The 26,293-nt window shown below is 38.5% G+C and overlaps 1 protein-coding gene across 1 annotated transcript in view; it reads right to left on the bottom strand.

Moving 5' to 3' along the window:
• Positions 1 to 26,293, bottom strand: part of LOC150089126 (DNA repair protein RAD51 homolog 3-like) — a 98,177-nt gene that overhangs the window by 15,403 nt on the left and 56,481 nt on the right. The window contains exons 5-6 of the mRNA XM_090390340.1: positions 18,367 to 18,501; positions 3,819 to 4,010 (exon numbers count right to left, since the gene is read on the bottom strand). Coding sequence (XP_090246466.1) covers positions 3,819 to 4,010; positions 18,367 to 18,501 — 327 coding nt within the window. The remainder of the gene's footprint in view (positions 1 to 3,818; positions 4,011 to 18,366; positions 18,502 to 26,293) is intronic.

The raw sequence follows: 26,293 nt of genomic DNA, 5'->3' as shown, positions 1-26,293 counted from the left end.
CTTACTCTCAATTTTAACAACTCTACAGTAACTTCATCTTCCCCTGGGGCTTTCTGATTCTTCATTTTCTTCAAAGGCTGTTCTACTTCATCAGGAAGAGAATATCGGGTATGTCGTATGTGTTGCTAATTTGCGATCCATCTTCCCCACTGCTGGCATCATTCCCTCGCTGCTTATATAATTCTCTATAGTAGTCTTCTGCTATCTGAATTATGCTTTCTCTGCTATTTATAAGTACACAATTGCTATTCTTCAGTTTCAGTATCATTTGTCTTTCTGTATTACTGCTCATGGCTGCTGATTTAAATCCTTTGTTTTCCCTTAATGCTTGTTCTATTTTTCTTGTGTTAAATCTTCTTATGTCCTCTCTGAGTCTCTTTCTAATGGCTTTGCATAACTCAGTATACTCAATTTTCTCCCTGTCAGTGTTTTTCTTGCTCTTCATTTGTCGTCTTTGGTTCATCATGACAAGTGTTTCTTGACTAATTTTTTCTTCTTTGGGTTTCTGTTTCCCTATAGGTTTCTTGGGCTTTATCACTTTCAGAAAGTTGTAATATTCCTCGTCGATATCTTGGTCCTGAGCAGTCTGCAGAAGCTCAAACTTGTTCTTAAGTTCCAGTACATACTGCTTTTTCTCCTCCTCTGTTATTTCAAAGACCTTTGTATTATTTACTCAAGTCAGTTTTTTCCTTTCCTTTCCTACATCTATATCAAGTGTACATCTTACCATTCTGTGATCACTTCCAACATTTACCTTATTCAGCACGGTAACATCATTCACAATATATCTTCTGTTAGTGAGGATGAAGTCGATTTCATTAGTTGTTAATCCATTTGGACTCTTCCATGTCCACTTTCTGTTCACCCTTTTCTTGAAAAAAGTGTTCATTACTGACAGTCCTTGAGATTCTGCAAATTCCACAAGTCTTTCACCTCTTTTATTTCTTTCACCAATTCCAAAATTTCCTATTCCTCTTTCTGTGCTGTTTTGCCTTTTTCCAACCTTAGCATTGAAGTCCCCCATAATAATAGTGTAGTGGGTTTTCTGCTCATCTAGAAGACTCTCAATTTCAGTGTACATTTCTTCAACCTCTTCATCATCATGGCTCGTCTTATGTCTTAAACGTAGTCTTATAATACAGAATGTCTTATAACGTAGACTAACTGACTAATGGGTTGTCAACTGTACAGTAGTAGCACAACCTCTGAATTTACTGGATTACTGCATTCTGTGTTGATACAGAATTTATGTAAAGATGTAGCTCTCAAGGATAAAGGGAAAGGATTTTGCTTTCATAAAGGTGACTACAATGGCCTCAGACAGTTTTTAAATTTCTTTTCAGTGGGAACGAACTGATGTTACCAATTGCAAATTTTAAATGTGACACACATTTGGGGAAGCAACTGTAGAAACCATGACGCTTTTCATACTAATAATTTACTATTCAAGGTTTAGCCCTAAAGGGATGACAGATGAACTACGTGGTGACAAAGAAAAATGTGTGAGATGATTATAAGGTTTTGCAGTAAGTACAAACTAGTCTACAATCAAGTCACAATGAAGGGTTAGGCAGGCTAAGGCAAATTATGAAAAGTCTTCGGCTAGGAATATGAAGAAAAGCAGTGGAGAGTTCTTTGCTTATATTAATACTAGGAGGAAAGGGATGAGTCATATTGGCCCACTAGATGTGAATAGTATAACAATTGCTGATTTGCTCAAGTTGTTGATAAATTGAATAAATGTTTTGCATCTACAGATTACAAGGAGATTATGCCCATCCCTAAACACCTCTTCATACATGAATTTAGATTCGCACATGAATAGATTTTCAGGGATGGTAATACCAGAAGTATACCTAATTATAACTGGGAACTATATGATTAAGTCACCCTGAAGAAGTCTTGGTACTGATCATTAATTATTCTACCAACCTTAACATCATCTGCAAAATTTTAATATTATGCCCCGTATTCCTTCATCAATTTCATTTAAGAAACTCAAAAACAACAGTGGTCCCAGTAATGATCCTTGGGGAACTTCATTTCATATGTTCCTGTGATTCCAAACATCCCACTGCTGAAAGCCATGCTGATTAAATGAATCACAGTTTGACACTTATCATTAACAACTACCAATCTTGATATCGTCAACAAATTTTGACACCACACGCTGTATTCTTTCTTTGATATCATTTAGGAAAGTCAAAAACAGCAGTGGTCCCAGTACTGATCCTTGGGGAATCTCACATCATGCTTTAGTCCAATCTGAAAAATAACTATTAATCACAATTCTCTGCCCCCTGCCCTGCAATCCATCTAAGAATTTTCAGTTATCATAAAAATCATTCAGTACCCAGTTATATAACCTGGTAGACTTAAAGCAGTCCCATCCCTAAGAACATCTTCATGCGTGAATGTATAACATAAAATATTTATTTGGTTTGCTGGCAATCTGAACAGGATCATCAATAGTTATGCCATTCATATCTTGTGGGCCAATGTGGTTCATCCCTCCACTTCCACTGTTAACATAAGCAAAGAATTCTTTGCTACTTTTCTTTGCATTTTTAGCCAAAGCCTTCTCATAATCTGCCTTGGTTGGTTTGCCTAACCATCTCAATGACTTGACTGAACATGATTGAACACAATTGAATGCTTTCTATTTAGAATTTGCAGTTGCTCCCACAGAAAAGAATTTAAAAACTGTCTAAGGCAATTGTAGTACTTTTATGAAAGCAATGTCCCTTCCCTTTACCCTTGGCAGTAATTATATCTTTAAGTAAATCCACATCAATATATTATGGTCACTACCACCTAGTGGTTCTTTTATCTGGAGGGTCTCAATGCACAAAAGGTTACTGTCGATAATCAGATGAAGAATATCTCTTTCTCTTGTTGTGATTCTAACATGCTGGTGTAGAAAGCAATCATCCAATACAACAGAAAAGCTCTACTACTGCATGAGCCACCTACCTACATGTTCCAATCAATATTTGGAAAATTAAAATCCTCCATTATAAGACATTCTTATTTACTGGCCCATTCTATTTGCCACTTTAGCTGCATCTTATACTCATCATAATCATCTGGTCTGTATAACCTACTCCTCTCATTTTCATTTTCCTTCTGCTTATGTCACACTAAATTGACTCAACGTTGCACTGGCCACCCTTCTCTAGTTGGTACACTGCCTTAGAGTATACCCCTCCCACCCCGTCCTTTTTGTACACATTGGACTCACTATGTTTTGATATCCATATAATGTCAGCATTTTACGACTTAACAAGTACCTCAAATTCTTAAATCCGTTTACTATACTCCTACCATCGTTGTGCAAGCAAGTATATGTGCACCTATTTTTTGCTCTCAGTACCCTCTAACACAGCCCATGTATTTGCTTATTCCATGAGGACCCTCAGCCCGTATGTCCCAAAAGAAGCAGTATAAGAATTACTTTCACCTCTTCTTGTGACTGTCTGCTAGTCTGCATCCTCTGCCCTCAAGCTAACAGTTTTCTGACATGCCTAACACTGCCTCGATAACATCAGCAAATCATGTATTCCTTCTACTTAAGCGTATCCTGTCCTTGTGAAAGCCTCTCCTGCTATAAGCACAGAGAAAAATTCTACTTCACGAATCTTGCACAGTCTCTCCAGAGCTGAATTGGCTAACATCTCATTATGTACTATGGGCAAACACTTTTGAATTTAATCCTAACTTTTTCTCAACAAATTCCTTATGGCAGGCACTTTTAACTCTCTTATGCAATCTCTGTATGTCTATTGTGAAATGGAGGGAAAAAAAACAAACAGACTTACTGTTATTTGATAGGGAACAACATTTTCTTGATGCCATGGTGACTTACAAAGCAAAGCATGTCTGTGTTCGTTAATCCAAAATAACATGATTCGAAATGAACAGGCATGCCCCCAGGTTTCCCCCAAAGAAGGAGTTAGGTAGAATCCTCTATCAGGGTTACTTTTGGTTGTCATCTGATTAGTTAAAACCACCTGCAAAATTACAAAACATGCGATTAATATCTTCAAGGTTAGTGACAAAATCAGATCAGTATATTTTAGAGATTAAAAAAGTTTCAGTGTCAGATACAGCTTGGTTAATACCAAGCAATGTATTACATACTAGATATTGGATTATGATAGTACAATAGACTCTCAATTTTCCGGGATAGATGGTAAAAAATTCCCGAATAATCGATTTCCCGGTTAATCCAAAAATACAGTAAGTCCCCGAAATACATAAGAGATATGTTCCAGGACATATTAAGTAAGTCCAGTTTCATGTAATGCGGGAATGACTAATAAAATATTGCTACTATATCCCCAATCTGCCAAAATTACAAAAATCACATAATATCCTTAGAAGAATGAAGAAAAATAGTTATATATTTTTAATTAGTTCAATTAAAAACTTAACTGGGGACTGGTGAAGCAGTCGGAGTGGCACATAAGAAAAGAAAACATAAAAGGAAGCAAAAACGCATGTTATTCAGCTGTAAAAACTGATATGTATTTTGTAGCCTTGGTTATTATTACAGATGACCTTCATTGGTGCCGACCGCTTCTTGTGTTCTGTCTTTCTCTTTTATTGTGTTCACCGTTGCCACTGACAAATCTGAATTCTGCACGATACTTGTTAATGTTTGGCCATTTTCATACATTTTTATTATTTTAATTTTCTGATCCAACTCGATCGCTTTCCTTTTCTTGATAGATTTGCTAGTACTGCTGCCACTTATTCTCTTAGCCAGCACGGTGATAACGGTCAAAATGAAATTTTCTGTAAAGAACTTCACGGGGTTAAGGTGAAAATTCACTATTATCACTCCACATGAGCTCACATTTTACTAAAGCACATTTCTGGAGGTCGATGCCATAAAACAATAAAAACAATTTGCACTTTCCGATTTGTTGGGCTTTTCTGTTAGTGCAATTAATTATAAACGGGTAGTAAACTCGATCTTATTGCATTTGTGATAATACCCATAGCTGGAATTCTGTGGGTTTTTTACATTATTATAGTGAAATGTGCGTCCCCTTCACTGAACTCTTCAGTCATATATAAATAACATAATGTAAGTCTGAAGCTACGTAAGTGAGGGACTTACTGTATCGAAAAATGTTCAGCAACCTACGTAAAAAGTATGGCAATAGATAAAAAATGAAAAACCTTACCACGTACTACTCACGTGTTCAACACGATGCTTCTGCTTATTTTTTATGATGTCGATTTTAAACCTAATAGCTTCCCTTTATTTTTTCCAATGTCGCGTATGATTTGGTCATCAACATTATAGTGGTTCTTTAGAGATTTAAGGGATACACTGTTTTCAAACTTTTGAATAATTTCAAGTTTTTGTTTAATTGAAATCACAACTCTTATGTTTGCCCATCATTTTCACAATTTCTAAACAAAAAAAAAAAAAAAATCCGACATCCCTGACATACATAACGAAACAAAATTTGTCCCTTTGCGGTGCAATGTAACAGAACAATCAATGCAACGCACTAAAACAAACTAAACATTTGGTCTCTCTCTCTCTCTCTCTCTTTCTTTTTTTTTTTTTTTTTGAGCAGCAGGGGTTGCAAGATAATAGGTTCACTAATCTCCCAATGACGACTTATAATGCCGCTTCTTGTTGTTTATTTACTTACAACTTGCAAAACATCTGTTTATACCTATTCTATTTATTACTTGAATTTTACTGGTTGATTTTTTTTTTTTTTTTAATTTGGAATCTTGAAGTGTCCTGGTTAATCCGATCCCGGTAAATCGAGGGTCTGCTGTATTAACTATCATACTCTAATATCTAGTACATATATTAAGTAACAATATTCTGTAAGCTATGCCCTGATAGTGGGTGTCCAATATGCAAAGTAACATGGTTCAAAATTTTCTGCTAGCAGTTATCATTAGGTAAAGTGAGTGAAACAGGATGCTCTGAAAGAATAATATAGCACTAGTAAACATTTAATATACACTAAAATAGTAAAGCATTAGAGTGGAAGCTGAATTATTATAAGAGGTGAACAGGAGTGAGAATGTCACAAAAAAAAATTTTTAGATAACAGAAACTCAAATTCTTAACTTTTCCATAAGGGTCTGAAATTTATTTATTAATGTTTTTTTTTGGTAGTTGTTGGCGCATAGGCTTCTGTGGCCATAATGCACCTCCCAAAGTTTTTGCAGTACTTTGATCCAAGCCCAAGGCGGAAATCGAACCCGTGACCTTTGGGTTAACAGGCAGGCACTTTACCCACCCGGCTAGCTCGGTCGGATATTAATGTTGTTTAGCATTAGCACTTCAGTTTTTAACATTTTCCAACTGATCAATGGAACCTGAAAGTGACATGACTCATCAGCAAACACTGTCACATTAACATTCTGAAACCAGGGCTATAGTTGTGCAAAATCTCTCACTTCCAAAGTAGTTCAAAAGAACAGAATGAGGGAGGAACAGGCTGTTACAGTATGAATTGTTGAAAAACAGTTCATATTGTCCAGACTGTTTTCCCCTTCTCCTCTTTTTTGGTACAGGCCTTAGTAAATGTTTTAAAAATTCAGATCCTGTTGTATTGTATATCTGGTGCAGTGCCAAAGCAAGGCAGTAATATGTGAATAATTGTCACCACCAACCTGGATACTCTAGCATTTAATTTTTTAAATTGATCCATTTAATGATTAGAAGTGATACTAGCCATCAGCATGGATTTGTTAAAGGGTGATTGTGTTTGACCAATCTGACTGAATACTATGACACAGAAACAAAGGAAATGGATGCAAAAAAATAATTTTTATATTATATACTTAGATTTCAGAAAAACTTTTGATACTATTCCACCTAAAAGACTACTATATAAATTGGAGCAATGTGGCATTAGGGGGCAAGTTACTGCTATGAATAAAGGGATGGATGATTGAGAGAAGTGGGAGAATGGTTATCAATGGGAACAGTCTTCTTGGACTAATGTTATTAGTAAAGCATTCCAAGGATTCAGTGCTGAGCCCATTGTTGCTTTCATTTGATTGGATACTATGTGGTCACAAAGGAACTGGATGCAAAAAATAATTTTGATATCATATATTTGGATCTTAGAAAGGCTTTTGTTACTGTTGCACATGGAAGACTGCTGCACAAATTGGAGCAGTGTGGCATTGGAGGCAAATTGCTGCTATGGATAAAGGGATGGTTGAGTGGGAGAAGACAGAGTGGTAATCAATGGACACTGCTCTTCGCGAACTAATGTTATTAGTGGAGTCCCCCAGCGTTGGGTCCATTGTTATTTTCTGTATTTATTAATGATATTGATGATGGTATATCAGGCTTAACGTCTAAGTTTGCAGACGATACGAAGGTTGGCAGGGTTGTTAATGACACTAATGACAGTACGCTGCTGCAACAGGATCTAGAAATGTTGAACAGATGGGCTGAGAGGTGGCAACTGACGTTTAACATTGATAAATGTAAAGTACTGGATATGGGAAACAGTAACCCCAGAGTAACATATCAATTGTGTGGTAATACACTGACTGAATTGTGAGGAGAATGAAAAGGACCTTCAGATATGAAGTTTTCTGAGCAGTGCAGACAGTCTGCAAGAGTAGCTCATGGAGTCTTGCCAATGATATACAGAAATTTTTCTAGCAGGGATAAGGAAGTGATTATCCCCTTGTATAAGGCAATGGTCAGGCCATACCTTGAGTACTGTATACAGGTCTGGAGGCCTCATTTTAAGAAGGATGTAGAGCTGCTGGAATGAGTACAGAGAAGGGCAACAAGATTAGTGAATGGAACAAAGGGTTGCTCTTATGAAGAAAGGCTTAAGTTTTACAAATTACAGTGTCTGGAGACTCAGCACCTGCGAGGTGATCTGATTGAGGTGTATAAGGCCTTGAATGGTTTGAATATGCTAAATGCCGATGGGATTCTTCCTCTTGCTCAGAATAATTGCCTGAGAGGGAATAAATTCAAATTGAGGAAAGACAGTTGTAGGATAGATGTGCGGAAGTCTGCCTTTAGCCAGTGGGTGGTTGATTGCTGGAACAAACTTCCATCTGTCATTGTAGAAGTTGATGGCTTAAATAGATTCAAGGCAGAACTAGACAAACATTTGGAACAAATGGATGGGTGAAATGAGAAGGTTTTTTTTTTTTTTTTTTTTGCTGATGCTATACAAGCTTGTTTTCTTGCATCATATGCCTTTACTAATGCTAATATCATTTTTAGCTTTGTTACCATGTTATAGTGAAATTATTTCAACAATCAAATCAGAATTGGAATAAAAAAAGCAAAATATTATGAAAAAGTCATTTTTACTTCTTTTTATTGATGAAGATCATGGTAATTAATGATATCAGTTACCACTACCCTCCAGATCTATTTATGTATCACCTAATTTAATTTCATTAATTTCTGGATCTGAATTCCAGACAATTTTAGCTTAGAAAAGCAAAAATTGGATAATGGGGCAGAAATCATCTTCTCCCCTTCCTCTTCCCATTTTAAAATCTATTTTCATGGTGCCATCTATTATGGTTACTAGATTTGTAACATACTTTGGAACAACCTTGAAAAATGTATATATACATATATACTCCTCCAGGTCCACACATGCAAAATGTATATATATATATACACTCAGTGATCCTGAATCGTGACCACATACCTAATACAGTGCTGGGCTACTATTTGCATGGACAACAGCCACTATTTGCCTATTCACTGACTCCACTAAATGTTTGTAGGGATCTGCAGCCATGCTGCCTACAAGGCTTTCCACAGTGCTGGGGAACGTGATGGTTGAGTGTCCATAAGCCTCACTTCCTATTCCAAAACATTCCACAGGTGTTTAATTGGATTGAGTTCAGGCAACTTTGGAGACCAATCAAGATGGGCAATATCTTCACTGTGTTCCTCAACCCATTCGTGCACAATGCGGGTAGGATGACATGGTGCATTATCGTCTTGTAAGAGCCTATTTCTGTCTGGGATAAAATGCAACAAGGCAGGGTGCACGTGGTCTCCTATGAGCTGCCCGTAGACCTCACCAGTGAAATGTTGGTCCATGTGCACCAGTCCAAATTCTTGCCAGTGAAACATATTAAGCAACCACTGCCATCTGCCTGCGACCTATGCAGCATAATCCATTATGAACGGGGTGGTCTCAATTCAGTGATCGCTGAGTGTACATATATACACTGGTGTGCAAAACTTAAGGACCAACACTATTTCTAAAGATTACAACCACAAAATCTTTACTTAAGGTACTCTTTACTGATGGGAGTAGATTCAGTTTCAGCAGCGATTCTGGGCGTCAGCTAAACTAGTGAGAGGTTGGCACATGCTATCACCCCGCAAACATCACTGAAAGGGATTGATATGGCAGTTGAGGTGTTCTCGTCTGGGGAGGTGTTATCTTGGATGGACATACACAACTCCAGATACTGGAAGGCGGTACTGTAACTGGTGCATGCTACTGTACTTAGGTAATCTTTCCCCACGTGTGTCTGTTCCAAGATGCCATTGGAATCGAGTTCATGTTTATGGATGATAACACCACACCCCATCGCACTGCAGCTGTTGATATGCTTTTGGAAAGTGAGGACATTGTTCGTATGGATTGGCCTGCCTGTTCCACCGATCTAAATCCTATCTAACACATATGGGACGCTTTGGGGAGACACCTAGTGGCATGTCCACACCCACCAGTAAATGTTCACCAGCTGAAGATGGCACTGACAGCGGAATGGACGATGTTACTGCAAGGACTTATCAACAACATTGTTCTAAGTATGGACACGCAGTGCAAAGCCTGCATCAACATTAGGGAGGGGTGGCCATATCTCCTACTGAGGACCACCTCTTCCCTTTGTTCCATCTTTGGCAGTGATGCATCTGTATCATGGCAGCCAGTGCTATGTTGCCATTTTTGAATAAAGTCCCTCTGTACCATTTTGTTTCCTTTCATTTCTGTACCTCATGAGGTTCCTTTGGTATGATTTTCCATATCCAGGCCACTCCTATGAGAAACTACAGGTGAAAACCTGACAAGTCTTTAAATTTTGCACACTGGTGTGCAAAATTTAAAGACCCGTCATTAGCATTAGTAGAGGCATTTGATGCAAGAAAGCAAGCTTATGCAGCATCAGCCAAAAAAAAAAAAAAAAAACCCACTTCCACTTCACCCCTCTGTTCGTTCAAAACACCTGTCCAGCTGAGCCTTAAATTTATTTAGGCTATCAACCTCCACCACAAGGGATGGAAGTCTGTTCCACCAACCAACCACCCGCTGGCTAAAGGCAAATTTCCGCACGTCTATCCTACATCTGTCTTTCCTCAATTTGAATTTATGCCCTCTCAGGTGATTTTTCTGAGCTAGAGGAAGAATCCCATCAGCATTGAGCATGCTTAAACCATTCAAGGCTTTATACACCTCTATCAGATCACCTCGCTGGTGCCTAGTCTCCAGACACTGTAATTTGCAAAACTTAAGCCTCTCTTCGTAAGAGCACCCCTTTGTTCCATTCACTAATCTTGTTGCCCTTCTCTGTACTCGTTCCAGCAGCTCTACATTCTTCTTGAAATGAGGCCTCCAGACCTGTATACAGTACTCTAGGTGTGGCCTGACCATTGCCTTATACAATGGAATAATCACCTCCTTATCCCTGCTGGAAAAATTCCTGTATATCATTGACAATACTCCATGAGTTACTCTTGCAGCCCGTCTGCACTGCTCAGAGAACTTCATATCTGCCTGCACAACCACCCCCAAGTCCCTTTCATTCTCTACCATTGTCAGTGTAGTACCACAGAGTTGATACGTTGCTCTGGGGTTGCTGTTTCCCATGTGTAGTACTTTACATTTGTCAATGTTAAACTTCATTTGCCACCTCTCAGCCCATCTGCTCAACCTTTCCAGATCCTGTTGCATGCAGCAGCATAGTGTCAGTAGTGTCCTTGACAACCCTGCCAACCTTTGTATCGTCTGCAAACTTGGACATTAAGCTTGATATACCATCATCAATATCATTTATAAATACAGAAAACAGTAATGGACCCAACACTGAGCCCTGAGGGACTCCACTAATAACATTAGTCCATGATGAGCAGTGTCCATTGATTACCACTCTCTGTCTTCTCCCCCTCAACCACCCCTTTATCCATAGCAGCAATTTGCCTCCAATGTCACACTGCTCCAATTTGTGTAGCAGTCTTCCATGTGCAACAGTATCAAAAGCCTTTCTAAGATCCAAGTATATAATATCAAAGTTATTCTCTGCATCCAGTTCTTTTGTGACTGCATCATAGTATCCAATCAAGTTGGTCAGGCAAGACTTCCCCTTAACAAAACCATGCTGTGTCTGAGCTATAACTGAAGTTTTGTCTAAATGATCCTGCAGTGCTTCTTTAACCAGTGCCTCCATTAATTTTCCTGGAACAGAAGTTAAGCTCACAGGTCTATAATTACTTGTGTCAGCCTTTGATCCCCCTTTGTGAATTGGGGTCACATTTGCACATTTCCAGTCTATGGGTACCTCCCCTGAGTCCAAGGAAGCTCTCATAATTATGGCTAAGGGTTTGCTTACTTCCTTTGCTGCCTCCTTTAATATAACTGGATAGATCCCATCCACTCCGGGTGCCTTTCTTGTGTTTATCTTCAACAGTTTCTCCTCCACTTTACTCCCAGTTATTTCAAGATTCTGTAGCTTACTGCTAGAGTTGAATACACCCCTGGCATTCCCCTCGCTAAATAACTCCTCATGTGTGAATGTCGATGCAAAATATTCATTTAGTTTGTTAGCTACCTGAGCAGGATCATCAACAGTTGACCCATCAATATCAAGTGGACCAATCTGATTCATCCCCTTCCTTCTAGAGTTTACATAAGTAAAGAACTCTTTGCTGTTTTTCTTTGCATCCCTTGCCAAGGATTTCTCGTAATCTGCCTTCGCCTGCCTAACCTCCTTTGTAACTTGGTTGCATATCAACTTGTATCTATCATAGGCTTCTGTGTCATGTGTTAATTTGTAAGTATCCCATGCATTTTTCTTCTCTGCCATATGCCTCATTAGTTCATCTGACATCCATTTTGGCCTAAACCTTGAACAATATTTCTTAGTTGGTATGTAAATCCTAGTAGCTTCCAAGATAAGTTCTTTGAATGCTTCCCATTTTGAATTTGCTGTTGGTAACATCATCAGTTGGTCCCACTGTATAGAATTTAAATACTGTCTCAGTCCATCGAAGTCGCCTTTACGGAAGCAATAACCCTTCCCTTTACCCCTAATGGTAGTTACCTCTTTGAGTAAATCCCACTTCAGCACACTGTGATCACTGCCACCTAGTGGTTCATTTATCTGCAGATTCTTAATGCATGAAGAATCACTGCTGATAATCAAATCAAGAGTATTACTCCCTCTAGTTGCCTCCCGAACATGCTGATGTAGAAAACAATCATCCAATAAATCCACAAAAGCCCTGCTAGTGTGTGAGTAACCAGCCCCCAAATTCCAGTCAATATCTGGGAAATTAAAATCTCCCATTATAAGACTCTCTGATTTACTGGCCCACTCTATTTCCCTGTACAGTTCCTTATTATACTCATCAGAGTCATTAGGCCTATAGCACACTCCTACTCTCAATTTTGATCTCCCAATGCTTATGTCACACCAAACTGACTCAACACTGCACTGTCCAGCGATGTCGACTGGCTTCACTTCCTTGGGTTTTATGTGTTTCTTAACTAATAGCATAACCCCTCCCCCCTTCCTATCCTGTCTATCCTTTCTGTAGACGTTGTACTCCCCAAATTGCAGTTCTGCATCCCTTATATCTGTGTGACACCACGTCTCTGATATCCCAACAATATCTGCCTTTGATGTTTTGAGCAATACCTCAAATTCATCAAATTTATTTACTAAACTCCTAGCATTGGTGTACACGCAAGTATACCTGCACCTGTTTCTATTCTTAGCTACCCTAACACAACCCATGTGTTTACTTGTACCGCAATGGCTCCCAGCAGTCTCTGAAATACCATGCATCTTGTTTTTCAGGCTTCTGCTCATTCTAATAGAAGCAGTGCAAGAATCTCTTTCACCTCTGCCAGTGGCTACTGTCAATCTATTGGTCTTATATATATATATATACATGCATATACTCCTCATGGTCCACACAAGTAAAATGTACATACATACATATATATATATGTATGTTTGTATGTACTGGCTGCCATGATACAGTGATGCATCTGCATCATTGCAGCCAGTGCTATGTTGCCATTTTTGAATAAAGTCCCTCTGTACCATTTTGTTTCCTTCATCATTTCTGTACCTCATGAGGTTCCTTTGGTATGATTTTCCATATCCAGGCCACTCCTATGAGAAACTACAGGTGAAAACCTGACAAGTCTTTAAATTTTGCACACTGGTGTGCAAAATTTAAAGACCAGTCATATATATATATATACATGCATATACTCCTCATGGTCCACACAAGTAAAATGTACATACATACATATATATATATATGTATGTTTTAAGATTAAAAAGACTAGAATAGGAAATGAGTTACCAAATGGGAATTGGAGCTACGGAAAACACAGAAAGATATAGGAAAAATAAAAAGTACTTAATATTGAAAAACTTCTGATTTGAACTTCTTCAACAAGGGTCAACCAAGAAAGACAGCAAGAAGTGGGCCTCTGTTTCATGGCTGATCCGAAAGAGGCAGAAAGCAGAGAGGAAAGTTAAAATCAAAAAGGAAGGTGGAAATCAAGTATAACTTACTGAATCCGAAGTGTATGCAGCCAGAGGAAACTACCCGAATTGTAGGGGTATGAAGCTATACAATTATATTTATAGTTGCTGTATACCACGACGACCCCACACCTTCAGAATGTGTGAAATGTCGAAATTCAGAGACAATAAAATTAATATGACATCCCAAGATAGAAAGAAAAATAACAGACTTACAAAGTAGTGGAAATTAGTTGCTAAACTTTGTGTAGGTGAGAATGTTAGGGCAGTAAAATAGTATCTCGATATTCTGTTTGGTAAACTAATGAAAATACAAGAAAATAAAAATAGGGGAGTAGGAAAGCAAAAAGAATATGGAATAAAGAGGGAAATGGTTGAGCTCAGGCAGTCCAGGGTTGCTTATCCTGTTCCTATAGTAGGACACTGAACATAGTTCTGGGAGTGTACTTCATGTGTTTAAGTCAGTTATGTAGAAGATAGAATTAAATAAAAATAATAAAATTAAAATTATATAAAGTTTATACTCCTTGGTAGTCAATCGGTGGGTACAAGTTTTCTAGACTGTAAGACATCAAAGAGGCTAGGAGTATAATGTACAATATGCACAAGCTTGTGATAATATTATGGATATTAACAAAGTGGTAATCAGTTTCTTATGCTTGATGATAAGGAGTGCTTTATTGAAATGGTAATAAAGATAGGCAGGTGGAAATTGGTTGTCAAGAAGCTTATGATATAGATTTCTGATGTTATGAATTATCAAATTGTTGCTATTGCATATAGTGGCTATCCTGAAGCATTGTGACAGAATGATGTTAACATGTACCCTATTTGAAATATTAGAGTGCCAGTGGGTATAATTAACTACATTAAAGTTGAAAGTATCACTTTTATTATACATATATAAATGGTTGTATGTGAGTCTTTAATGTCAATATCCAAATCTAAGTAGTTAGCAGTATGGTTATTGCTGTTAGTTCTGGAGGATATGTGTGTGCAAAATCTTGTAGGAAATTAGGAGAATTTCCCACAAATAAGTCATCTATATATCTAAGCATACAGAGTTTTGGTGGTAGTGAAGTTTCAGGCCAGTATAAATAGGGATTGGCAATGACAAAACTGGCAGGATTACTCATAGGCATTCCCACGGTTTGTTGGTAGACAGTATTACCATCAAAAATGAAGTTGTTGGAAATAAGGTTGACTAAATTGTTCCAATATCCTGGATGGCAATTAATTATATATTTGTATTTATTGTACAGGTTATTTAAGACAGATTTCAAGTTGCTTTGATAATACTGATAAATAGACTGTGGAAGTCAAAAATTTGTATGTGTGATATCTTGCATTTACTTAAGGCATCTACTAATACAGGTAAATTGTTGGTAATAATCCTACTGTCAGGTAGGATATTAATTATGGGTTTGAGTAAGTTCAGGGCCTTACCTGGTTTATAGGCATAGCTGTTTTTACATGAAGTAATAAATCTGAAGTTTATCGGGTTCCTATGAAACTTGGGTATGAAATATATGTAAGGAAATTTATAATTATTAATATTAAGCTTTAATTTATTATTGAAGGCTATTAACTTTTTACAGGCCTGTGAGTTTCACTTGAATTAATTTCTGTATTTAAGGTATGGAAGTAAAAGAATTTGCATATGAAAGCATAGTTGTTGGAAGCTTTGTCAACTGGAGTAATAATAAACTGGTTATGCACATAATACCAGTCGTGGGTGGAGAACCATATTAGATTGGAGGAATATATTTATTAATTAAATCTGCAAACACTGTGTTTATCCACATTTGGTAAATTTCTATAGGTGTATTGTGTTTATAAGCTAGAATGAAGCAGTAACTGAGAAGGTCCTGATATAATTATTTATTTATTATTATTTTTTTAATATTGTAGTTAGACTGACTTTTGTACATAAACTGAATTTATACCCATATGAAATAATTTTTCTAAGCTCAGGATAAGGTATGACCTCTAAGTTACCATTATGTTCCATAATGGGCATTAACATAGGGCTGTAGATTTTTCTGGTGGCATATACAACCGATGCTAACAGGGTTAAATTTGGTAAATGTTCGTAGCTAAGGATTTGTAATTGTAGGCTATGAGACTGAAGGGTTTTGCATATCTGCACTTGGCTTTGATGTGAATATTTTGGCTGTTGGGAGGTCATTATATGAGTAAACACTTAATATTGTAGATGATGGCAATATGAAATTTTAGTATGATGGTAGATTGCTCCTTATTTATTGTCTTGTTTAGGGATTTTAGCTTAAATTTACAAATATCGTTTAACAGGTGGGATAAGCGTTTTGATTTGAATTCAAATTTATGGATGAACTTATATAGTGCATTTAGTACGCTATGTTTAGTGTTAAACAGTAGGTCATGTATCGGCTGTAACTATGTGTAATTGCTGTCCCATTCTGCTATGGTCTGAGCAAAATTGCCTAATTTGTGATTACAGAGTTTCATCTTGTTCTTAGGTTCCTGTGCTTCTTATTGGACCTGGGTTTGCTAATACCATTGACCATTTGAAACTTATCATAAATGCAGACATCTTCTATACTGTTGTTGATGATTTTGTGGTTGAATTTACTGTTTAGGCTATAAGGATTTTTTTTTTTTTTTTTTATGAAAACCCCAAACACGAGAGATATTAGAACCTATAGTACTTAGTACCGTGCATGGGTTGTACATGTTGGCACTAATGATATTAAGAGTAGGAGACCGGCAGAATTACATAAAAAAGTGCAGGTCACTGTTGAAAAAAAGCCGTGAATTAGGGTTTGAAATTGCCTGCAATTCTGCTCAGACATGATAGGAGGGAGTATATGATGAAAGCCTTGTGGATCAATTCGGCCCTGGAAAGATCGTGCAATGCTCAAGGGGTAGAATTTTTTTCAGCCTGGTCTGTACTTGTTAACAGGAGAGACTGCTTCTACAGGGATGGGATACACTTAAATAGAAAGGGTGCAAGAATATTTACTGATGCTATCGAGGCAGTGTTAGGTGGCTCGGAAAATTGCTAGCATGAGGGGGGTACAAGGACTAATTCCAAGTAAACAATAACTGTTCACTTCCAAAACTGTTGAAATAAAACTCTGTCTATATTTAGGACGGTACTGAAATATTCAGCCATTAACCATGAACAAAAAATGCTCAACAGTTATTTTGGTGAGGGATCCATCAGATCCCATGCAACCAGTGCATGGCTAACTGGCACTGGGTTGTCAGGTGAGGCATAATATCAACAGGCAGTACCAACTCTGTGGTATTACACCAACAGTGGTAGAGAATGAAAAGGACCTGAGGGTAATTGCACAGGTAGATATGAAGTTTTCTGAGCAGTGCAGACGGTCTGCAAGAGTAGCTCATGGTGTCTTGTCAATGGTATACAGGAATTTTTCCAGCAGGGATAAGGAGGCGATTATCCCCTTGTATAAGGCAATGGTCAGGTCACACCTTGAGTACTGTATACAGGTCTGGAGGCCTCATTTTAAGAAGGATGTAGAGCTGTTGGAACGAGTACAGAGAATGGAACGAAGGGTTGCTCTTACGAAGAAAGGCTTAAGTTTTGCAGATTAGTCTGGAGACTAGGCACTTGCAAGGTGATCTGATTGAGTGTATAAAGTCTTGAATGGTTTGAGCATACTCATTGCTGATGGAATTTTTCCTCTTGCTCTAAATAATCGCCTGAGAGGGCATAAATTCAAATTGAGGAAAGACAGTTGTATAGTTGTGCGGAAGTTTGCCTTTAACCAGCGGGTAGTTGATTGGTGGAACAGACTTCCATCTTTTGTCGTGGAAGTTGATAGTCTAAATAAATTTAAGGCTGTGCTGGATAGGTATTTGGAACTTGGATAGGGAGGGGTGAAATGGGAGCATTTTTTTTTTTTTTTGGCTGATGCTGCAAAAGCTTGCTTTCTTGCATCATATGCCTCTACTAATGCTAATAATGGGTGCTAACATACCAATCAACAAAACACCATTCAAAACAGCCATCTGTGCACATTACAAATAGCATTAGCAGAGGCATATGATGCAAGAAAGCAAGTCTATTGCATCAGCCAAAAAAAAAAAAAAAAAAAAAAAAAAAGCATTGTTTCTCCAAATAAGAAGGCATTTAATGTGTGATCCAATGAGAAAATTCCTATCTGTAGCCCAATATGAGAACTCAATGTCATACATAAAAAAAGTTTAAACATATGCCTGTATAAAAATAAGTCACGCAAGCAAATTATGACTCGTATTGGTTTATAACTTTACTAAGCCTAAACAGAAATTTTGATTTCTAGAGATGAAATTTTAGTTTTGTTACAGCTTTCCTATTTAATCGTTCTTACTTATAATTTTAAAGTGAGATTGTATAAAGACATACAAGATAAGGTATTATCAGATATAAAACTTACATCCAACATGGCCATATTTGCAGTTACAGCTACCACTACTATATGTCCGTTTTTACGCCAAGCAAGGGTAAATATTTGTATGGGGCAGAGGAAAGCAGTATTTCACAAAATTGGCCTTATTCATAAATATAGTAACATAAACAAAAATTTATTATGTACTTACTGCCAAATTATATTTGGTTGCAACATGAACAAAAGATCGCCTTAGGTCACTAAGGAGTCTTGTACGGAGACTAAAATTTTCGTCAAAGCCATAACGAAAATGGAATGCAATACTATCCACAATGACAAGACGTACCTGAAAGAGTGAGTCAACTTTTAGAAATAAATTTTAATGTAAAGCACAAGAAAAATTACAATTTTCATGCACTGTAATTTTTTCAATTAAATTTAATGGTGTGTGTGTGTGTGTGTTGTGAGAGAGAGAGAATAATAACAACCTCATATACTTTCTAGACCTTGCTGCAATAGTCAACAGGCCATTTGTCCAGACAAATGCTCTACAGCCGATACAGACATGTGGTCTATAACCAGACTGTATCACATAAAATGAAAAATATTTTCTCTAGCCAGATTGCAGACCTCTTAGATCTATGTCTACAATTTGGCTTTAGGAGGACTATACCTGCTGAATTCATTGGTGAAAAGCCTACCCAAGTAAGCGGTATATGTAACAGCAGCCAAATGGGGGGGGGGGATGAAACATTATTGAAGTGATGTGGCAATGGTGCCAAAATAAAACCACAGTATCCAGGTATTTATTGGAGGTTTTCTTTTTTTCTTTCTTTTTTTTTTTTTTTAATGTAAACCCAAAACACGAGAGGTATTAGAACCTATAGTACTTAGTACCATGCTTGGGTTGGAGGTTGAGAAGACGAAAGATGATATTTGTTGACATTGGACTTGAACTTCTGCAGACTGTAATTTTCAGGAAAAAAGTACGACGGAAGGTTGGTCCAGAAAACGGCAGTTGAATGAATAAATGAAGAAGATGAAAAGTTGGTTCTGTGAGTTTGAAGTTGGACAGAAAATGGATGTTGGCTGGTGGCAGCACGAGTTCGGACTATTTTGAAAGAGAGAGCGGGAATTATAGAAGCCAATTCAGAAGAACAGTGCCCATGGAAGTATCTGTAGAAGAGGCATGCAGCAGAAACAGTACGTCTATGAGACAGCGAGTGGAGAGACTCTGTAAGAGATGAATCATTAATTAATCTAACTGCCCTCTTCTGAACGGAATCAAGAAGCCTGAGAGAGGTTTTGGGGGCATGTGGGAACCATATCCCACAGTAAGGCGGATTTGCAATTTGTACAGAGTGAACAGCTGTTTGAAAGAAAAGAAATGCTGAGAGCGAAAGAAAAAACCAAGTTTTTTAGATGCAGAGGAAGCAATATTTCTAATGTGTGCTTGTGCCAAGAGAGATTAGAAGTCAGGGTAATCCCCAGAAGAGATATATCATTTTGCCTAGAAATCGGAGTGTCACCAAAGATAAGCATAGGAGCAGAAGAATCCTTTTTGCGAGATATAAGATAAGACTGAGTTTTAGAAGGATTGAAATCAACTAAGTTGTCTTTGCCCCACTGGAGAATTACATGAAGATCGGCATGTAAGGAATTAGTAGCAAATTTTCGAGAACTTGAAGCTGATTGAGCAGGACAAAGGTTTCTGAAAATGGAAAGTGGAATGCAATGTGCTATAATCGGCAAAACTAGGATTTCTAGGATAAACTAGGATAGGATTTCCAGTCAATGGAAGAAGGTCATTAATATACAAGAGGAAAAGATTGGGGGAAAGAACTGAACCTTGGGGGACACCAGCATTAGTGGAGAAGTTAGAAGACAGAGAGCCATCTACCATCACCCTCAGTGAGCGATCAGAGAGAAAACTGGATAACCAATTACAAAAAATAGTTGGCAAACCATAAGATGGAAGCTTGTTTAGAAGACCTTTATGCCAAACACGGTCGAAAGCCTTTGAGATGTCAAGAGCAACTACTTGTGTTTCAACAAACTTTTCCATTGAATTAGTCCATAAATGTGCAGAGAAATAGAGAAGGTCAGTAAATTAGAGCATCTTATAATGGGGGATTTTAATTTCCCAGATATTGACTGGAATTTGTGGGTTGGTCACTCACACACTAGAAAGGCTTTTGTGGATTTATTGGATGACCGTTTTCTACATCAGCATGTTTGGCAGGCAACTAGAGGAAGTAATACTCTTGATCTGATTATCAGTAGTGATTCTTTATGCATCAAGAATCTGCACATAAAGGAACCACTAGGTGGCAGTGATCACAGTGTGCTGAAGTAGGATTTACTCAAAGTGGTAACTACCATCAAGGGTAAAGGAAGGGTATTTGCTTTCGTAAAGGTGACTACAGTGGTCTGAGACAGTATTTAAATCCTATACAGAGCCAACTGATGATCTTACCAACAGGAAATTCAAAATGGGAAGCATTTAAAGAATTAATCTTGGAAGCTACTAGGCTTTTCATACCAACAAAGAAATATTGTTCAAGATTTAGGCCTAATGGATGTCAGATGAACTAATTAGACATGTGACAGAGAAGAAAATGCATGGGATACATATAAATTAACATGTGATACAGAAGCCTATGGATAGATATAATAAGCTGGTTTGTAACCAAGTTACAAAGGAGGTTAGGCAGGCGAAGGCAGATTACGAGAAATGTTTGGCAAAGGATGCAAAGAAAAACAGTAAAGAGTTCTTTACTTACGTAAAATCTAGAAGAAAGGGGATGAATCAGATTGGTCCACTTCATATCGATGATTCAACTGTTGATGATCCTGCTCAGTTAGCTAACAAACTAAATGAATATTTTGCATCGACATTTACACGAGGAGTTATTCAGGGAGGGGAATGCCAGAGGTGTATTCAACTCTGGTAGTAAGCTAGAGAATCTTGTAATAAATGAGAGTAAAGTGGAGGAGAATTTGTTGAATATAAACACAAGAAAGGCACCCTGGGGTGGATGGAATCTAACCAGTTATATTAAGGGAGGCGGCAAAGGAAGTAAGCAAAACCCTAGCCATAATCATGAGAGCTTCCCTGGACTCAGGGGAGGTACCCATGGACTGGAGGTGTGCAAATGTGACCCCAATCCACAAAGGAGGATCAAAGGGAGACACAGGTAATCACAGACCTGTTGGTGTAACTTCTGTTCCAGGGAAATTAATGGAGGCACTGGTTAAAGAAGCATTGCAGGATCATCTAGACAAGACTTCAGTTATAGCTCGGACACAGCATGGGTTTGTTAAGGGGATGTCTGGTCTGACTAATTTGATTGAATACTATGATGTAGTCACAAAGGAACTGGATGCAAAGAACAACTTTGATATCATATATTTGGATCTTAGAAAAGCCTTTGATACTGTTGCACATTGAAGACTGCTGCACAAATTGGAGCAGTGTGGCACTGGAGACAAATTGCTGCTATGGATAAAGGGATGATTGAGTGGGAGAAGACAGAGAGTGGTATGGACACTAATCTTCATGGACTAATGGGCACTGCTCTTCATGGCCTAATGTTATTAGTGGAGTTCCTTAGGGTTCAGTGTTGGGTCCATTGTTTTCTGTATTTATAAATGATATTGATGATGGTATATCAGGCTTAATGTCCACGTTTGCAGACGATACGAAGGTTGGTAGGGTTGTTAATGACACTAATGACAGTACACTTCTGCAACAGGATTTAGAAAAGCTGAGCAGATGGGCTGAGAAGTGGCAAATGAAGTGTAACATTGACAAATGTAAAGTACTACATATGGGAAGTAGTAATCCCGGAGTAACGTATCAACTCTGTGGTACCACACTGACAGTGGTAGAGAATGAAAAGGATCTGGGGGTATTGTGCAGGCAGATATGAAGTTTTCAGAGCAGTGCAGACGGTCTGCAAGAGTAGTTCATGGTGTCTTGTCAATGATATACAGGAATTTTTCTAGCAGGGATAAGGAGGTGATTATCTCCTTGTATAAAGCAATGGTCAGGCCACACTTTGAGTACTGTATACAGGTCTGGAGGCCTCATTTTAAGGATGTAGAGTTGTTGGAACGAGTACAGAGAAGGGCAACAAGATTAGTGAATGGAACAAAGGGTTGCTCTTATGATGAAAGTCTTAAGTTTTGCAAATTACAGTGTCTGGAGACTAGACACCTGAGAGGTGATCTGATTGAGTTGTATAAAGCCTTGAATGGTTTGAACATGCTCAATGGTGATGGGATTCTTCCTCTTGTTCAGAATAATCACCTGAGAGGGCATAAATTGAAATTGAGGAAAGACAGTTTTAGGATAGATGTGCGGAAGTTTGCCTTTAGCCAGTGGGTGGTTGATTGCCGGAACAAACTTCCATCAGTTGTTGTAGAAGTTGATAGCTTAAATCGATTCAAGGCAGAACTTGACAAACATTTGGAGCGAATGGATGGCTGAAATAAGGATATTTTTTTTTTTTTTTGGCTAATGCTATATAAGCTTGCTTTCTTGCATCACGTGCCTTTGCTAATGCTAAATGCTAAGGCTAATGGGTAACATAAGCCAGAATATCGTCAGTGGATCGACACTGACGAAAGATTTCTAGGTAGTTTAAGAGGTGGCGGTTAATTGATTTCTCCATTACTTTAGAAAGAGTAATTGCAATGGGATGATAACTGGATGGGAGGGATTTATTACCCTTTTTTAGGAACTGGCTGAATATGAGCAAATTTCCAAGCAGAAGGAAAAACACCTTTAGAATAAGAAAGCAAAAAAAGGTGGCAAAGACCAGGAGTAAGTTCAGGAGCATAGGTTTTGAGAACAAGTGGAGAAATACCATCGGGGACTTGGAGCTTTCTTAGCATCAAGATTCGTCAAAATCCTTCTGTCATCCTTTTGATGGAAGACCATAGGAGTCATTGAATGGAGTGTGTCGGGAATGGTAGGAGGTGTTTTACCAAGATCGGTTAATACACGAGTTGGAGGAAAAATGGGATGCTAGCAAGTCAGCTTTATCCTTGGCTGAAGTGACAACAGAACCATCTGGTTTGGACAGAGGTGGGAGCATAGATGGGCAAAAGTTGCAGCCAATAGCTTAGGCAAGAGACCAGAATGCTTGGCTACCATTAGGGCAAGAAGCAAGTTTTCTCTTCTTAGCCTGTTCAAACCTTAGCTTGGACTGATTAATAACTGCTTTACAATTGTTGCGAGCTTTGGTGTAGGCAGAAAACGAAACTGAAGAATTAGAAACAAGCCAATTACGATATGCAATGTTCTTCTTTTGAACGGCCATAGCACATTTATTGGAAAACCAATGTTTAGATAAAGGACGAGATTTTAATGTGGAGTGTGGGATAAAGGATTCCATTCCTGCAACAATAATTTCACTGACACGATGTGAGCAAACGTTGACATCATAAGTTTTGAAACAATAATCCAACCAAGGAAATGAAGAAACGAAATCTCGCAGGTCATCCCATTTTGCGTTCTTGTAATGCCATACAATACGAGGTTGAGAATAGCTATGAGATAAAAGTTCCATTGGAGAAGAGACAATCACCAAGCTGTGATCTGAGGTGCCTAAAGGACCTCTCATTTCGACCATGTACTTAGAGGAGTTGTTTGTGAGAAAAAGATCAAGCACGTTGTCTGTATGGTTAGGATTGTCCGGTATTCTTGTAGGTAAATGAACAATCTGTACGAAGTCATTAGTAATTGCAAAAGCCTCAGCATCTCGACCAGCTGGGTCAGTGTGACTAGAAAATAAAAGCCAGCTGGAGTTGTGAACATTAAATTCACCAAGGAAAATTACCTCACTGTTAGGAAAGTTGGACTTGTTGTTGTTGTTGTTTGGTTTTTAGGAGCATTAGCAACTAAGGCCATATTGCTCCGGAATATGCGGTGGTCATTCCCTGACCTTTCCGCATCCTCCATATTTGGTGGTGACGGGCTCGAACCCCGGTCTAATCAAGAAGCGTGTGGTACGCACTGCTGCTCCTTCCCACCTGGCTACGGAGACGCCGAAAGTTGGACTGGAGAAAGTCAAGTTGCAAAGAGAGAAAGTCAAACAGCTCCAAGTGATTAGTGGAGATGGGAGAACGGTAGAGACAACAGATGAATTTGACACAATGAGGTAGAGAGATTTTAAGCCAGAGAAGATCGAAAAGAGGAGATTCCAAATTACCAAGTCTCTGACAGGGAATATCGGAAAGGACATATGCACAACTACTACCTTTGAGGTGAAATGAATCGTACAGCCAATAATTTAGGCAACTGAGATGAGCAGTAGTTGAATCAACTGATAACTGAGATTCTGTCAGAAAAAGTACATGGGGTTTGGCAGACTGCAAGTGGAAATGGACATCGTTGAGGTTAGAATTCAGACCACATATATTCGTGAAACGAATTAGGAAGTGTTTTGGAGGTTTAGATCTTTTCGCAGATAAGCTTACTCTATTAGTTTGACAATTCACGGTGTATTCAATAGCAGGAAAAAGTGGGTGGGACATGCTGTATGAAGTTATTTGTTATTTGGTTTTTTTTTAAGAGCATTAGCAACTAAGGCCATATTGCTCCGGGATATGCGGTGGTCATTCCCTGACCTTTCCGCATCCTCCGTATTTAGTGGTGATGGGCTCGAACCCCGGTCTAATCAAGAAGCATGTGCTACGCACTGCTGCTCCTTCCCACCTCCTACGGAGGCGCCCTGTACAAAGTAATGAATTTTTTGGATATGGCGTTCACGTGGTAAGAATATACCCAGGTCCTTGACATAACGTGGCCTCGACAATGCCCCCCGCATACACACTACTCGGACTTCCTCCAGTCACTATCTGGCAGAGTAGAGGTAGCAAGATTATACATTAGCTGATCCAGAAGCCTCCTAGAGAGGTGCCTCCGTAGCCAGGTGGGAAGGAGCAGCAGTGCGTAGCACACGCTTCTTGATTAGACCGGGGTTCGAGCCTGTCACCACCAAATACGGAGGATGCGGAAAGGTCAGGGAATGACCACGGCATTTCTCGGAGCAATATGGCCTTAGTTGCTAATGCTCCTAAAAACCAAATAACAACAACAACAACCTCCTAGAGAGTTACCAATAGGTTCGGTCCAGTGTACTAACTAGTGGCCAGCCTGCGAACACCATTTTAGAGCTGTACTCTCGAAACGTAAGGAAGATTGGATCTTGCCACGATGTTCATCATGACCTCAAAAGTCATGAATCATACTGCATGATGGAAGAGATGGGGAAGGGTTGACCGGAACTTAGCTCTGGAGACTAAACATGGGTTCCACCACTTCAAGCCTCCAATAAGCAAAGTGGTGGTATTGCACCGGCTGATGAGAGTCAGCTACCACATAATACTGCCTGGTAACATAGAGGGGTGGCATTCCTCCATGTGGTGTGGGTGCTGCACCTCAACCCCTGCTTATGTTGGTTCACACCTGGGTGATCATCCATCATGTGCTTGAGCATGGAGGTTATACCCATGATTACTAACAATCCCACCATCGTGAAGGTGCAAGCAGAGGATTTGGCTAACTTCCAGATCCAGACTTCATCCAGACACACATCCAGACTTCAACGAAATTGGGTCCACTTGAACTGAGTGTCACCCGAATATCAGTTCCATCAGCGTAGCAAGTACAGCTCGTCTGGCATATCTGACAGAATGTCTGTGACAATCCCAAGGGTGGAGGGTGGTGCACATGTGATATTAGATATACCAAACACAGTCTTTTCAGCAGTAAAACCTCCAACAGGACTTGTCTGATGGCAATGAAATTTCAGCTTTTAAAGCAAATCCTAACTTATGGTTGTTCAATTGAAACCACAGAATAAAAATATTTTAGATTAGGCAGTATTATTTGTCTAATCTAAAATATGAAAATATAATACAAGAGATATACATTCTAGAATCTAAAATTGTTTGTTAACCACCTATAGTTTAGCAATACAGAGAATAATTTAAAAAGGATAATACCAGATAAGTTAACAAACACAGAACTTATAAAACAGTTATAAGCACCCAAGTTACTTCATATAACATCATCAGTAGAACTGCACTTAGTTGGAATGTCATAAATACATATACAGGGTCAGCAT

This window comes from Mastigoproctus giganteus, chromosome 2, assembly GCF_048544385.1.
Source record: "Mastigoproctus giganteus isolate SK-2022 chromosome 2, ASM4854438v1, whole genome shotgun sequence".
Taxonomy (NCBI): domain Eukaryota; kingdom Metazoa; phylum Arthropoda; class Arachnida; order Uropygi; family Thelyphonidae; genus Mastigoproctus; species Mastigoproctus giganteus.
This window is presented reverse-complemented; position numbering and strand designations above follow the sequence as displayed.